Consider the following 15,525-nt stretch of genomic DNA (forward strand, 5'->3'; position numbering starts at 1 on the left):
GATAAAAAAATATTTTTTTTTAAATTTACTCATAAAAATTTTTCTTTGTATATACACCATTCTGTACGTCTAAAAGACTTTTGACATTTGCCAAGAATGTTCGTTTAGAAGCTGTCATATAACCATATTCTTGACAATATTGTTTATACGAATCGTACAATGACCTTTCATCTAAACACTCAAAGTCAGTTTCATCTATGAACAGTTCATATACACTCTTGTTTGCTTCTAACAATGTTTGTCTCTCTTCGGTATGTGGAATTTGTCTTGGATTGAACTTTGAAATATCTAATGTCATAAAATATGAGAACAAGTGGTTGTAAAAGTCAGATGTCAAAGTTTCTGCTAAGTCGTCAAAATATTCTGTATCTTGCATATGAGCTTCTGACGTTCTGACAACTACATATCTTCTGTCAGAACTTTCTAACTTCATCGGAACAGCATTGTTTGAAACCATAACGAAGTTTGCAACATTTTCACAAACTCTTTGGTCTTTATATTTTCTTTCAACAACTCCAACTTTGTCTGTTATAAGACTCTTCAAAGCATCTGAGTTCAAAACTTTTGTTGTATCTATACTTTGAAGTTCGTTACATACTATAAGTTTCATATTCTCTATTGAAGAGTTAAATTTACCGCAGATGTTTTCTAAGTTTGTCATATTAGGGTTCGAATAGCCCTCTAACAGTTTGCATAAGATATCTGTAAAGAATGTGTTCTTACCTGTTCCTTGTTTTCCAATTATAATGAGAGCAGTTTCATTTTTAGCACTTGGATGTTGTAAGATGTTTGCAAACCAACATAAGATATACTCATAGACTCTTTCGTTTCCATTGCATATAATTTCTTTGACATGGTCTAACCAAGCTTCTATAATATTTCTTTCCATTCTACTTGTTCGTATTTATATCCAGTGAAGATAGAATAGAAGTTTGGAGAAGGTGTATAGAACTTTATACCTCGAACTGAAAAATCTTCTAACTTTGACAATAAGATATCCCAAGCATCTAACATCTTCATGCCAACTTGTACAACTTTTATTTTCTTAAGTTTCTGTCTACATTCTTGTTCTGAAACTATTGTTGCTCTTGTTTGTTAAAGACAACATCCCATTCTTTCATAACATAACATTCTGGGGCAGAGTCGACATAAATGACTAAACGTTCAAATTCTCGACTGCTTTGTTATAGTCTCGAAATGGACACATATTTCTGAATGTTTGGAAGTCATAAAAATCTGAAACATCTATTCTGTACATTTTATAAAAATAAAAAAAATATTTTTTTTATTCTTGACTTGTTGTTCTTGAGCTATTTGTTGCATTTGTTGTTCTTGAGCTATTTGTTGTTGAAGTTGTTCTTGTAATACAATACTTTCACCAGTTGCATCTTCCAATTCGAAACTTTCTGCCGTCATTGACAAATACATAGGACATAAAAGTTTTACAGGAACAAAGTTTGCGTCAACTAAGGTTAAGTTTATGTTTGCTAAAGTGTTTGAGTTTACTAAAGCTGAAAACTCTGCATTCGAATGAACAATAGGCAAACCAGCAGAGAATGTGTTATTTATACGCATAAGTATCTTTTGGTCATAGTAGTTTCTGTCGACATTCGAATAACACTTTGAACCTAAGTTTGAAACAATATATAAAATAGGTGTACTTAAAGTCAATGGAACAGACAAACCTTGTATGACACCTTTTCCTGTTATAGGAAATTGTTGGTAGTAAAAACCAGATATAAGTTTTGTATTATAGCTCATATTGTTTATAGTAAACTCAGTCGGACATCCAAACATAATGAAACCTGCTCTAGTTGCAGCACATGTTACACCCGTACTTAAAGTATTAAATAAGTCAACAAAACCTGTTGGTGGTATATCTGAGTAAGTATCTTCAAAGGAGTATTTTTTACCATTCACAACAATAAAATCTTCTGGTGTCAAAAGAGCAAAACAAGCTTTAGTCGTCATTGTGTTTAAGGTTAGTTTACAATATCGTCCTTGAGGACTTTGTAAGTTTGTTGTTATAGAATTATATGACTCAGGGTTTTTAGTCGTAATAGTATAAACCATTATGTCTTCTGCCATTTACTTAGCAAATAAATTTTAATGAAATGTTGTGGTCGTCAAATATTTTTATACGTCTGGGAAACTATACTTTAAGTTCAACGTTTCACCTCCTTTCATAACGTATATCTTGTCAATGACATTATATGAAACACCACAGCAACTAACGTCGGGTTCTATTTCTTTGATGTTTATATCGTCTGCCTCTGTCAAAAGTTTCAATAGTTCTTTCAAAACTTCATGAGGTGCATGACATATGAGTTCACTTTTACAGGGTTGTGTTCGACCAAGTTTAACATTATACTAAAGCTTGACAAATCTTCTCCTGAGTTTGAAGTTTGTCTTTCAGTTGTTGGTAGTCGTTTCGAATATCTGCAACAGAACTTAAGTCTCTGCTAACTTCAGGATATGTTGGTTGTTCTTTTACAGGAACAATTGTTATACCATCTTCGTCTCGTATGGTTTCCCCACTTCAACATCTCTGTCTTTGACATTGACAATAACACTTTGACTGTTTGTTTGAGTTGGTGAATTTAACTTCACATCTGCCACCGCCATTAAACCTTTTGAAACACTTACGCTTCTATTTTTCGGAAATGACATTTTACTTAGAATAAAAAGATGGACGTATTCGAGTATCTCTTCGAATTGAAGCAGAACAAAGTTTACACACACAAACAATACAAATACATTGACAGAATAGTTCTTTACACAAACAATGGAAAATGTTATAGAATAGCAATCTTTGCTGAACCAAAATATTTTCATAAAGCAAAGAAAGTTGGTATAACTGAAATGGTGAAAGTTCTTGAAGCAGACAAAAATATAACTTCAAAACTTACAGATATTTCTAAAGGTAAGTTTATAATACAATATTATGTCAAAACTGGCGTACTGTCAATATTTGACGGAGAGAAGTCAGTTCAAGAACAACTTACTGACCTGCTGCCAAAATCTGCTCGATGGAAGCTGTCGTTATGCCAATCTGAGGAGCCCCAGCAGGTTTCATCGAACGAATCTTCAAAAGAGCATCTTCCGTGAAAAGTGCTATTGGTTTTGTAAACTTCTTTGCTTTCAATTCATCTGGACCGTCTCTGTCACCAGTATATTGTATTTGTACAGTACCAACAGTTGAAATACCACCCATAAAGTCTTCTGAGTCAGCAAATGGAATGCCAAGCCAAAAGTTTGAACGGTCTCCATTTGTATATTGAGTTTTTTGACCTCCTGTATGAGTCCATACTTTCACATATGGCATAATAGAACTTTGCATTTCAGGGTTAATGGTTGTTGTGAAGTTGTTGTTAAAGTTCATAGCATCTAATGTCAAGTTGTATGACCTCATATCCTCAACTGTAGAATATTCTTCTCTTGGATAATATTTGCCATCTATGTTTATATGATATTTAATACCGGGGTTGTAGAAACAAGAATAGTCATTTATAGTTCGTCTGAACAGTACAAACATAGTATCTGCATGTTTCATTGCAGTTGTTAAAGCAATATCTGTTCTTGCACCTGGGTCAGCACTTTGGTTTCCAACTTCACCTGCAAAGTCTTTGACAGATATTTGGTGTATAGGGAACATAAGTGGAACTGCAATATATTTGGCAGCTAAAGCATTTGAAATATCTGGGTCCAACATATAGACTGCAAGTCTGCTTTCTATTCTCTTGCATTCAAATTTTTCGCATGTGAACTTAACTGGGTCCCAAGCATTTCCAGCAGCATTGAAATAATAGTTTACTTCAGTGTTGAGGTTTGAGAAACCAAAGTCTAAGTCAACTTTGTCTTTGCAAAAGTCGGCGAATGACGTTTTATTTGTTCCCACTACTTCTGTAAGAGTGAATGGGTCTTGTGTTGGTGCAATGACTAAGTTATTTTTGCTTGGAGTAAGTTCAATAGAAATTTTTCCTGCCCAGTTTGGCAAGTATCTTAAAAACCTGAAGATGAGGAAAGATGACAAAGGAACTCTAAGTTTCAGTTTTACTTTAGTGACAGCATTTCCATCTGAACCAGAAAGGTTAACATAAACTCCTGGAACGTTAGGGTCAAGTCTTCTTATTTTCTCAATAGTTGCATACTGGTCTGTTTGTTCTCTAGCTTGTGGTTGTACTGAGTTTCTCAAAGCGAACCATTCATAGTTTGCCCATGTTACTGTTTGAACTAAGTCAGAGTTAGAATATATCTTATATCCCATGAAAACTTCTGGAGCATATTGGTATCCGACATAGAAAATTCCATTGCAACCTTTCTTGTCAGACAACTTGGCAGAAGGTTTTATTTCAATGTCTTGTTCCACGTATAAGAATGAGTTGTCAATAGAAATAATGTGAAACCTGTCGCAAGCAATATCTACTGTTGTTGAAGAACCTTCTCCAAACTCACCTACGTTTCCATAAGAAACAGCAGTTGTATATTCGTAAGTTCCAGGAACTATTTCTGACCTTCTAATGGCATTGTCGCATTCGTTATACCATTCGGAAACATTTCCGTTCATGGCATCCAAAACTGTTGGCGTTATATTCTGAGCGGCGTACATTTCATATGGGTAAAAATATAGAATAGTTGGATTTATATGTCATAATAGAACCCACTCGGACCAAGCTTTACTTTCTTCCTGACTGAGTTTTTAACTCTTCTCTTTCCTTCATTGCCACTACTTTCACTAGATGAAGTTACTTCTTCACTATTTTCACTTTGTTCTACTCTTCTTCTTTGGTGTCGCTTTTGGTAACTTGCCCTCTGCTTCAAGTTGTTGCATCTTTGCCTCATGTTCACCTAGTATGTTGTAAATTTCCCATGTCCTTTTTGCCTTTGGGCTCTGGTCGCCCATCTCAGGTAACCTATATCCTAGAAAGATTTTGTCATAGTTTGTATTTGAGTCTTCGCGTATTGTTTGCATGACTCTTTCCTGAGTTTCCGGTTCAAGCTCTTCAAACAGAGCTTGTCCATATGGAATAAGCTCGTTTCCAAATATATGTTTTTGTAGCCATTCTGGTTTTCTTTCCATGTTACCAACAATATCTTTTGTGAATGGGAAAGCTTTTACCCAATGTTTCAGTCTTGCGTCATTTATTTCTGTAGTTGGTTTTATTTTGTCAAGGAACATGTTTTTCAATACTAACATTTCATTTGGTACTGTCCATTTGAGTTTTCTTAAATATTCATCCCTTCTCGGTTCATTGTCTGCAAAGTAAGTTTTTATGACATTTTGTAAACTTTCGTTTGCAAGGTCATGTACAATAGGTTCTCTTCCTTCTCTCTCCCTAACTTTCTTTCTAAACTCTTCACCAAATATACCATCTTTATGGTTCTGTGTAGTTCTTTGAGATAAATGTTCTAGAACGTCAGGTGTTATATTTCCATCAGCCATGTTCATTTCATACTGGTCCAAAATATCTGCATCTTTCATATCTTTCAATGGCATTAAAGCCGCGCTGAAAATACCAGCTAAATCTGGTTCACCATTCACTTCCATTGCGTCTACAACTTCTTGGAATTGTGGTTGTAAGTTTATGAACCACCTATCCGGATTTGCTTTATGACCCCATCTCATTGTAGTTCCATAGTCTGCAGAAACAAAAGTAGGTTTGTTTCCATATTGGTTAGGTTCTGAATGAACTTTAAACAATGTTTCATTTCTATATGTTTTGTTGAAATTTAACCTTTTATTTTCACCGAGTTCAGCCAAAGATTGAACGTTATATGGTCGTAAGTAAAAAGGGTTGTTGTATTTGTGTACATTTTCTTTCAGTACTTCCATTCTATGCTGAATATTTTCATCTGGTGTTGGAGTCTTTTGTATGTCGGCAAACATTTTTCGATATTCTTCTACCATGTCAGCCGAATTTTTCTTAGACTCTTGGAAAGATTCCATATTCACCTCATACTCTTGTTGAGGGTCAAGATTTTTCGGCTGTTCCAAATCTTCATCTAGTTCTGTGAAGTTAGTTTCCAAAGGAGGGACTTGTTCGTTTCCTTCAGGCTCTTCTAGCTGTTGTTGCTGAACTATTTCTTCCATGTCTGGTTGTATCTGAACTTCTTCCTGTGGAGTTTCTTGTACCTCATCTGCTGGCATTTCATATATTCCGAGACCGTTTTTAAAAAGTTCCCTATCTAAGTCATCCGGACTCATAAACCTTTCTTCTTTCGTTCCGTCTCTATTTTTTACGCGTTTCATGAAGAGAGTTGAATTGTCATTTAGCTCTGACACCAAATATCTCGGAGTAAATTCGTTCATGTCATTTGGATGATATGCTATTAAATCATATCCCTTAGCGAGCTTGTATTTTCCAGGTTTGAAATTATATCCCATTTGGTGCTGAACCATAAAGCTAAATAGGTTCGGGTCAGTATTTCCTTCCTTGAATTTTCGAATAGCTTCTTTATATCTGTCACTAAAGTCAAGAGTATCTGGGTAACCATAGTCTTCTTTAAGCATTTTTAAGAATTCTTGGTTTCCTTGTTCTCTACTTCTTTTATGTCCTTGCTCTGTTTGTTGTTGTTGTTGTGCAGGGTTTTGAACTGTTGGTTGCTGTGCTGGTTGTGGAGGTGGTTGTTGTTGTGGTGCTGGTTGTGGAGGTGGTTGCTGTGCTGGTTGTGGAGGTTGTTGTTGTGCTGGATTTTGAACTGTTGGTTTTGGTTGTTGTTTTGGTGCATGCCTGTGTCTGTGTCCATGTGACGATGTAAATGTTTTAGGTAGTCCTGGTGCAGGTGCTTCTCTTGGAGGGTTTGGTGGTATATAAGTTCCACCAGCTGGCACATATGTTCCATCTGCAGCATAATGTCCTACCTGACTTTTCGTTTTTAAGAAAGCATTTACTAGGTCTGTTTTGGTCTGTTGTAACTCTTTTTCTTGACTTTCCACAACAGTTGCTCTAACGGCGTCATAGGCACTTTGAACTGCCTGTCTCGTTGCTGCATCTGTTATTTTCGTCATATTTTGTGCTACTTCTCTTAACTCTTTGTCGAAACCTTCAGACTTCAGTTTCTTTCCAGATGAGAAGTCGTTCACTAGTTTCACCTTACTATGAAGAGCTTCGAAGGCGTTCTTAAAGTCAGCATTCATTAAAGCTTCATTTGAACTGTCTTCATCCGCTTGTATTTTTGTCCTTATTGACCCTATAAGTTGGGCTGCTTTGGCGTTGGCTTGGGCATCTAACCAGTCATTGTTAGCTTTTATATATTCTGCGCTTTTCATTGCCTTTTGCATGGCTGCGTCGTTATTTTTACTTTCTTGTGCTAAGTTTTCATACTGTACGGTTTGGTTTTGCAACTGTAAAAGTTTTTCTGCCTTTACATTTGCTTCAACTTCTTTTTATACTCATCGCTATCCATATATGTCTTCAGGGCTTTTTGTTTTATCTCTTCATCTTTCAGTACTTTATATTGAGTAGTATGGTTTTTCAAATTTAAAACATCTTGTTCCATTTTTGCTACTTCTGCTGCTTTTTCTGACACTTTTTTCGCATATTCCTCTGTACTTAGTTCTTTCAGTTGTTCTTCTTTCTTCTTTTTCTCTACGTTTAACTCATTGAGTTTCTTTGTGTGTCTGTCATATTCTAGTTTCTTTTCGTTTTCACCTATTTGTTTCTGTTATGTATGTATGTTTGACTTTTTGACATCTGCTATTTGATTTTTGAGTGAACTCAAATTCATTTGACTTTGAGGGTTATAAGCTGTTCCGTCTGCAGCTCCACCATAGCCTGCCATTTTCGCTAAAAGTGCCGCTCTTAAACCTCCACTCTGTGCACCAAAAACTCGGTTTAAAAGCATAGGATTGCTTGACATTTGTTGCAACATAGTGGGGTCATTCATCATTTGTTGTTGCAACTGTTGTTGTGGTGTCAGTTTTACTATTGGATGTTTCAATGCTCTCTTCCTCTTACGTATATTCTTACGTAGCTTACGTGGCATTTTAAGTGAAGTTAAAAAGTGGTTTTTGACAGATGTTTATATGACACTTTTTGTTCAGAATAAAAAACTACTCGGTCAAAGTGTTGTCAGTTTTGTAAAATAACCGTCCTATCTTGTTTTAAAATGGAGAAAAGGCTTCTCAAAGTATACTTCCTTGGAACGCCTGTAACTTTTCCTGTAGCGACGATAGACCCTTACTTGTCCGGACAAAGTTATACTAAACATCTTCAGGGCTAGAGGGCACGAAGTGCCTGGAGGCCCCACTACCTTTTTTTTTTTTTTAATATCATATTAAAATTAACATCTATATCTATATCAATATCTACACTATAAATTTTTTTATTCAATATCATAGATTTCAAAAATTTATTTTAATTTTAAATTAATTTATGGTTTTCATCAAAATTGTTTTTTATTAAAAAGCATGTTTCACAATTTTTACGGTTTCTTTCAAAAGTTATAAAAAGAGAGTCAATAAGAAATTTCAACGCTTCAAGAAGGAATCAAAGAAATTGACGAAGTTCCAGAATTTTATTCAACAATTCTTAATCAATTAACAAAAACTATACCGAAACTTATCTTACCATTGTAATAAACAGAAATTCATCAAAAGTGACAGCTCTCAATTTTTTGACATTTGTAAATTCTAAATTGAATGAGAAAAATGAAATAATACTAAGCATAATACAATATTCTAGATTTAATTATAATTAGGAAAAAGTTAGTTTTGAGAGTACTTTTCATAGGCATATAGAATGAAATCTTCTGAAAAATAATATCACATAAACTCATATTATTTTCTAATATATAACTATTTTATATAAAAATCAAATTCAATGATCTTAAAAGCGAAGGATAAACCTCAAAATTTACGAATATAATGAGTGGGAATAGGCGTAAAGCAAAAATTGATATTTCATATGGTTTTATGATAGATAAGCATTATATTCCCACTCATTATATTCGTAAATTTTGAGGTTTATCCTTCGCTTTTAAGATCATTGAATTTGATTTTTATAGAAAAATAGTTATATATTAGAAAATAATATGAGTTTATGTGATATTATTTTTCAGAAGATTTTGTGTTCTTCTTCAAAATTTTATTTTTATTAAAAAGAATCTTTACAAAATATACATTTACTTTAATTAATATTTAAAAACGTGCTCTATCAAAAGTTCCAAAAATTCAATATTTTAGCTTTTCTGAGGTGTCACTTTTGATGAATTTCTGTTTACAACACAATCCAAATCAAATCACATTACATACGGAATAAACATTTAATCTTTTACCATTAAAATTATATTTATATGTTATTTAATTTTTTTACGTCTAAGTTGAATAGGATAATAGCCGAAGATATAAAGTAACTATAGTTTACAAGCTAATGAACAAATCAGCATTGAAACTAAAAAATAACGTATTTGAATAATTTCGTAAAAAATTAGAATTACTCGATATTAAGCATATTGCTTTTCTATCATATATGCTTATATTCTACAATAGTGTTACCAAACATCGGGCAACATCATACGTATAATACAACTTTTTAATACTTGAACGTCAATTTGACAGACTCAAGTTTCGAATTAGAGACCAACTTTCATCAGCATAGTATATGTGCGCAAACTACTGCATAATGGTATGCTTATCTTTTCATTTTAAAAAATAACGTATTTGAATAATTTCGTAAAAAATTAGAATTACTCGATATTAAGCATATTGCTTTTCTATCATATATGCTTATATTCTACAATAGTGTTACCAAACATCGGGCAACATCATACGTATAATACAACTTTTTAATACTTGAACGTCAATTTGACAGACTCAAGTTTCGAATTAGAGACCAACTTTCATCAGCATAGTATATGTGCGCAAACTACTGCATAATGGTATGCTTATCTTTTCATTTTAAAAAATAACGTATTTGAATAATTTCGTAAAAAATTAGAATTACTCGATATTAAGCATATTGCTTTTCTATCATATATGCTTATATTCTACAATAGTGTTACCAAACATCGGGCAACATCATACGTATAATACAACTTTTTAATACTTGAACGTCAATTTGACAGACTCAAGTTTCGAATTAGAGACCAACTTTCATCAGCATAGTATATGTGCGCAAACTACTGCATAATGGTATGCTTATCTTTTCATTTTAAAAAATAACGTATTTGAATAATTTCGTAAAAAATTAGAATTACTCGATATTAAGCATATTGCTTTTCTATCATATATGCTTATATTCTACAATAGTGTTACCAAACATCGGGCAACATCATACGTATAATACAACTTTTTAATACTTGAACGTCAATTTGACAGACTCAAGTTTCGAATTAGAGACCAACTTTCATCAGCATAGTATATGTGCGCAAACTACTGCATAATGGTATGCTTATCTTTTCATTTTAAAAAATAACGTATTTGAATAATTTCGTAAAAAATTAGAATTACTCGATATTAAGCATATTGCTTTTCTATCATATATGCTTATATTCTACAATAGTGTTACCAAACATCGGGCAACATCATACGTATAATACAACTTTTTCGTACTTCTTTATCGAATTTAAATAGAACTAAGTTTTTATTTTAAATAAAAGAGAAATAATTCTAATTTATAATCTCATTATTAATTTATTCTCATTTTAATATTTCATCGATTTTTTATTATCGATATTCAATACAAATGAATTCATATTATAATAGTATCTAGTATAACTAGGTATTCTATCACAGTATTTCTTCAATTTATTATAATATTTCAGCATTTTTAGTTTCAATGCTGATTTGTTCATTAGCTTGTAAACTATAGTTACTTTATATCTTCGGCTATTATCCTATTCAACTTAGACGTAAAAAAATTAAATAACGTATAAATATAATTTTAATGGTAAAAGATTAAATGTTTATTCCGTATGTAATGTGATTTGATTTGGATGGTAAGATAAGTTTCGGTATAGTTTTTGTTAATTGATTAAGAATTGTTGAATAAAATTCTGGAACTTCGTCAATTTCTTTGATTCCCTCTTCCTCGCAATACAACTCCATATCATTAACTTGTATTTAAAGGCTTCCATATACAAAACTATATATAATGTTTGAAAGTTAAATCCAATCTTTTTCTATTTCTAAAAAAATTGAGACCTAAACACGAGATAGCTTTCAGAAAATTTTCAGGGACATTTTTAATCATTTTTTTATTTATTGTAATATCTTTGTTATTAAATTTGAATTGTTTAATATTTGAATGTAAAGTATAGATCCGTATTTTTCCCAAGTGAGCGGGGTATCTCTAATCCCAGCCCTATCGTCCTCCCAGTGTCAGTTTTTAATATAAAATCCAAAATTTTTTTAAAAATAAAAATTTCGAGAAATTTTTCTAGTTTTTTTTTCTTTGATTTCAATAATTCAAAATAAATTTTGGAGTAAAAAGACACTATTTAATGAAATTCATATGAGTGAATGTGGATAAATACTCTCAAAACATACAATTTATATATTTTTTCTTTATATTATCAACTAATTAGTGATAATTTTTTTTGAATCAGATTTTTTTCATTAAAAATATAATATATAACGCAATAATGATGTACACATACGCATCTACACATCAAAATATAAAGTTTGTTTTGGTCTGGGCCCCCCAACCCAAAATTCTAAAAAAATTGAATAAAATTGAATACTTGGGGCTGGGATACCCAGCCCGAAATCGAATTGAATTTTTTGAATTAAAGAATATATTTACGTATTTATAATATATATGTGATGTTTATAAAAAATACTAAATTTTTGTCAAAAAATTCAATTTATTCAAAACGTATATTAAGTGATCACTTCATTAGTAGGATCAGCGATCCTACTAAATGGTGAGAATGCCACTAGCTAAAAAGGGAGTCCTTGGAGCTCTTGATCTCTTGTCAGTAGAGTCCATAATGAGGCATGGCATCTACTGATTAGAGATCAGAGCAATCCTACCTTACCTTCAGGAGCTACAAAGCTCCTAATCGTTACGAGAGGGAGCCTTGGAGCTCCTGAAGCTCATCAGCAGAGGATATTTACCATTTGGGCCTCTTTTGATGAAAGATGCGAAGCCCATCTACGAACCAGGAGCTCCAAAGCTCCTAATCCTTACGAAAGGGAGCTTTGGAGCTCCTGAGTCTTCATCAACAGAGTCCCAGTTGATAAATATCCTATGCTGATGAAAGATGCGAAGCACATCTTCGAACCAGGAGCTCCAAAGCTCCTATTCCTTACGAAAGGGAGCTCTGGAGCTTCTGAAACTCCTCCTATTATAAAATAGGACAGTTTTCTTCTGAGGCTTCTCATCAAATCTAAGACTTCAGAAGAAAGCTGTCCTATCCGTGTATACTTACATTCTGATGGACTACAAGTGTACAACTTTAAGGCAGAGATTATCCGAGGCCTCTCATCAAATGAGGGACCTCGGATAATCTCTGTCTTAAGTAGTCAAATAGCTTTTCTGACTATTCAGGGACAAGAGAACAAGAGTTGGAATACTCTAAGGCAAGGTTCTTCCGAAATCTCTCATCGAATGAGAGACTTCAGAAGGACCTTGCCAAATCCTTGAACACCGATATCCTTGGAACCGAGCTAGGACCAAGGAGAAGTAGTGTACTATAGCGCACGATGGCAATCTCGGAAATACTTATATTGCCACATGCACAATATCTATTCAGCCTGACTCCTATATACAAGAAGTCAGGCAGAATAGATATTGTGCATATGATTTGCAGAACTCTCATATATATAAATTTTTGTTATCCCAAAAAGGTGACACTTTGGGTGTATCGTCTATCCCAGGGATGCAAAATTCACATCACCTTGTATCTATAATGTAAAGAATTGAATAGTAATAATTTTAGTTTTAATACATAGCTAATTGCTAAGCAAAATAATTAATTTATTGTAATTTTGACATGTAAACTAAAGGGGAATTTAGCCGGCCAAATATATGTCACTTTTTGACTTCACCTCACTTCCACCATTTCGTCTTATGACAAAAATACAAGACTTGTTCTGAAAAAATACAAGACTTGTCTTGAATCAGGACAAAACTTTACAAAATGTAAACTTTACATAACCGTTTCTATCGTACATGATATTTAGTTGACATTGTAAACTATCTTCATGTAAAGTATGGCGGTTTGAAACCGTCGGGAACCTTCACTTTTTTGACGAACTTTCCGCAGCAATTTTTAAAATGTGTGAAAACTCAACGGTTTGACACGTGCCATATGTCATTTTACTCAGAATTTTGTGCTGAATTCAGCAAAAATAATTTTTAGGGTAGATGGGTATATCTAACCTAATTTCTACCACGAATTCTACCCTCATTATTTATAATCGTTTTACATGGTAAACGTTATTTTTGGAATTTTGTGAAAACTCAACGGTTTGACACATGCCATATGCCATTTTACTCAGAATCTCACGAATTCAGCAAAAATAATGAGTTCATTTACCTACAATATTTTTGTACAAAACGACCCCAAACTTTTAACTTCTTTTCTGCAGTTTCTAATGCTATCTTAGCGAGTTCATATTCTCTAAATTCTCTCTTTAAATCTTCTTGTTCCCATTGGTCTAGTTCGTATGGAGAATCTCTATAACCATAACATATCTCACGTTCATGTTCTAATTGTTTTTCGCACATTTTTCTAACTTCTTCTTCAAACAAAGGTTTAGCATTCTCTACTGTATCTTCGAGTTCTTCTTCATCTAACTTCTCATGAACTTTCTTGTCTATGGAGTCCATAATTTTTCCAACTGCTATGCAATATTTTGGAGAAGCCCACATTGCTATATAGTTTATAAGTCTTGGGTCTACATACGTTCCTCTAACCTGTTTGATTTCATCAGGAATTCCTGCATGAATTTTGTATAAAAAGCAACCGCCGGAATTCGGACTGTTGCTATATTCTTCACAAAATGCCTTATAATACTCTTCCCAGGACTTATTTTCCAACAACTTTCTAAAGTCTTTCCTAAACTGCTGACACATATTTGTTGCATTAATGTAACCATCCTTGTCTCTACGTAAGACTTCAATACCATTATAAGTGCCTTTTGTGAATGTTTCGCCATTATATTTGTTAGTGAATGTTTTTGCTTCGACTGACATTTCTGTTCTTACATACAAAATAAAAAAATAAATAAAAATAAAACTAACTTTATTTTTTCTATCTTAAGGAAATTCATGAAAATTCATGAGGGTAGAAATGAGGTTAGATATACCCATCTACCCTAAAAATTATTTTTGTTCATGGGCTATGCCCCGCCGCTTTGCGTCTTTATGTTAAAATTCATGGTACCATTAATAATTTCATGATTGTTCTCATTCATGTCTGATTTACATCCAACGAAAAAGTTTAGAATAATTTTCTTATTCTTTCTGGCATATTTTTGTCTTTCCAGTACTCCCGCTCTAATGGACCCAGATGAGTTGGTTTAGATTCTCTCAAGTTCTTAGATGGTATAACATCTTCAACGCCTCCTTCATATCTTACTTTATAAGTGTCATCGTTTATGTTATAGCCAAGTATTTCAATAACCACTCCTCGCTTTGCTTCGTCAATGGTTTCAGCAAGTTTGCCATTACTACTTTCGACTAATTTATGACGAGGATAAAACGCAATAGAGTCGTCGGCAGCTTTTATAAGATATCCATTACCTTGCGTAGAGTCTACGATATAATAATTTCGACTTAACCTTAAACGTTTCTTTGTCAACGGTTTGTCGTCAAGAACTACACGAACTTTTGTACCAGGAATGAGTGTAAATTGTTTTGAATTTCTGATATTTTGTGTTTGGCTTCGTTTCTTTTGTATATACTTTTCTTCTTGTTGTTGTGTCATTGAATTTGGTGTATGTCCTGTTGTAGAATGTGTTGAGGAATTATATACTTCGAGAAAATGTTTCATTGTTTCTTCGGTAAAATCTCGCTCTTGGTTTAAATCTCTGAGCGTTCTTATGAAGCGGTTAATGATACCGAGTATGTTATGGTTATGGTCTTCAGTAGTGTAGTGAGTTATGTTATGCTTAATGAGAAATTCTGTGATTTCGTTGCTGAGGTATGCTGAATCCTGGTCTGATGTTAAAGTACTTGGGTTATGTTCTGCTACAAACTTTTGTAAAACTCTTAACACTTCACGAGTTCCTTTATTTCTCATTATATACGCAAAAGCTTTGCGAGTGTTAACATTTATGAAGATGAGGAATGGTTTATGTCCTCCTTTTCTGCTTTGAATGAGAGTGTCAAATTGGTATGCGTCGGGAGTGTTGGAGTAAATTGGTAAAAAGTAGTCGTAAGGGTTTATTTTTGTTTGATGTACAACATTTTTGTCAAAGAACTTTTTAACTTCAGCTCTGTTAGTAAATCCCCAACTCTTTGCAGCTTCATTGAATTTCTTAAATGACCTCCATGGATGTTGTTCGAATACTTCTTTCAAGCTCATTTATGTAAAGTTAAAGATTTCATTGAACACGGTAAGCCTTGACCCAAAGGG

At 33.3% G+C, this 15,525-nt stretch overlaps 9 protein-coding genes across 9 annotated transcripts, besides 12 other annotated features; all 9 read right to left on the minus strand.

The window, feature by feature from the left end:
• Positions 1-5,683: part of a mobile genetic element that runs on past the window's edge.
• TVAGG3_0296440 (Poxvirus D5 protein-like family) lies at positions 26-457 on the minus strand (the record flags this gene model as incomplete). The annotated part of the gene is made up of 1 exon (XM_051229335.1): positions 26-457. The coding sequence occupies one exon, from the start codon at positions 455-457 to the stop codon at positions 26-28; it is 432 nt and encodes a 143-aa protein (XP_051099065.1).
• On the minus strand, positions 1,300-2,088 carry TVAGG3_0296450 (uncharacterized protein; the record flags this gene model as incomplete). The annotated part of the gene is made up of 1 exon (XM_051229336.1): positions 1,300-2,088. A coding segment is annotated over one exon (789 nt), but the record flags the coding sequence as incomplete, so codon positions are not given.
• Positions 3,082-3,712, minus strand: TVAGG3_0296460 (protein of unknown function, DUF4106 family; the record flags this gene model as incomplete). Its single annotated transcript, XM_051229337.1, has 1 exon — positions 3,082-3,712. A coding segment is annotated over one exon (631 nt), but the record flags the coding sequence as incomplete, so codon positions are not given.
• TVAGG3_0296470 (uncharacterized protein) lies at positions 4,011-4,609 on the minus strand (the record flags this gene model as incomplete). The annotated part of the gene is made up of 1 exon (XM_051229338.1): positions 4,011-4,609. A coding segment is annotated over one exon (599 nt), but the record flags the coding sequence as incomplete, so codon positions are not given.
• On the minus strand, positions 4,763-4,972 carry TVAGG3_0296480 (protein of unknown function, DUF4106 family; the record flags this gene model as incomplete). The annotated part of the gene is made up of 1 exon (XM_051229339.1): positions 4,763-4,972. The coding sequence occupies one exon, from the start codon at positions 4,970-4,972 to the stop codon at positions 4,763-4,765; it is 210 nt and encodes a 69-aa protein (XP_051099069.1).
• Positions 5,684-6,513: 830 nt separating the features above from the next.
• TVAGG3_0296490 (uncharacterized protein) lies at positions 6,514-6,747 on the minus strand (the record flags this gene model as incomplete). Its single annotated transcript, XM_051229340.1, has 1 exon — positions 6,514-6,747. One exon carries the CDS (start codon positions 6,745-6,747, stop codon positions 6,514-6,516), a length of 234 nt encoding a protein of 77 aa, XP_051099070.1.
• Positions 6,748-7,782: 1,035 nt separating this feature from the next.
• Positions 7,783-7,986, minus strand: TVAGG3_0296500 (protein of unknown function, DUF4106 family; the record flags this gene model as incomplete). Its single annotated transcript, XM_051229341.1, has 1 exon — positions 7,783-7,986. A coding segment is annotated over one exon (204 nt), but the record flags the coding sequence as incomplete, so codon positions are not given.
• A 589-nt stretch (positions 7,987-8,575) lies between these two features.
• Positions 8,576-8,612: a mobile genetic element.
• Positions 8,576-8,612: a terminal%2Cinverted (terminal inverted repeat of Banshee-A3 transposon ID:TVAGG3_0296510).
• Positions 8,613-9,188: 576 nt separating this feature from the next.
• Positions 9,189-9,226: a mobile genetic element.
• Positions 9,189-9,226: a terminal%2Cinverted (terminal inverted repeat of Banshee-A3 transposon ID:TVAGG3_0296520).
• Positions 9,227-9,339: 113 nt separating this feature from the next.
• Positions 9,340-9,368: a mobile genetic element.
• Positions 9,340-9,368: a terminal%2Cinverted (terminal inverted repeat of ISTv1 transposon ID:TVAGG3_0296530).
• Positions 9,369-10,727: 1,359 nt separating this feature from the next.
• Positions 10,728-10,776: a mobile genetic element.
• Positions 10,728-10,776: a terminal%2Cinverted (terminal inverted repeat of ISTv2 transposon ID:TVAGG3_0296540).
• Positions 10,777-11,979: 1,203 nt separating this feature from the next.
• Positions 11,980-12,285: a mobile genetic element.
• A 21-nt stretch (positions 12,286-12,306) lies between these two features.
• Positions 12,307-12,377: a mobile genetic element.
• A 1,101-nt stretch (positions 12,378-13,478) lies between these two features.
• TVAGG3_0296580 (uncharacterized protein) lies at positions 13,479-14,141 on the minus strand (the record flags this gene model as incomplete). Its single annotated transcript, XM_051229342.1, has 1 exon — positions 13,479-14,141. The coding sequence occupies one exon, from the start codon at positions 14,139-14,141 to the stop codon at positions 13,479-13,481; it is 663 nt and encodes a 220-aa protein (XP_051099072.1).
• Positions 13,479-15,525: part of a mobile genetic element that runs on past the window's edge.
• On the minus strand, positions 14,750-15,474 carry TVAGG3_0296600 (integrase core domain containing protein family; the record flags this gene model as incomplete). Its single annotated transcript, XM_051229343.1, has 1 exon — positions 14,750-15,474. A coding segment is annotated over one exon (725 nt), but the record flags the coding sequence as incomplete, so codon positions are not given.

This window comes from Trichomonas vaginalis, chromosome V (assembly GCF_026262505.1).
Source record: "Trichomonas vaginalis G3 chromosome V, whole genome shotgun sequence".
NCBI lineage: Eukaryota > Parabasalia > Trichomonadida > Trichomonadidae > Trichomonas > Trichomonas vaginalis.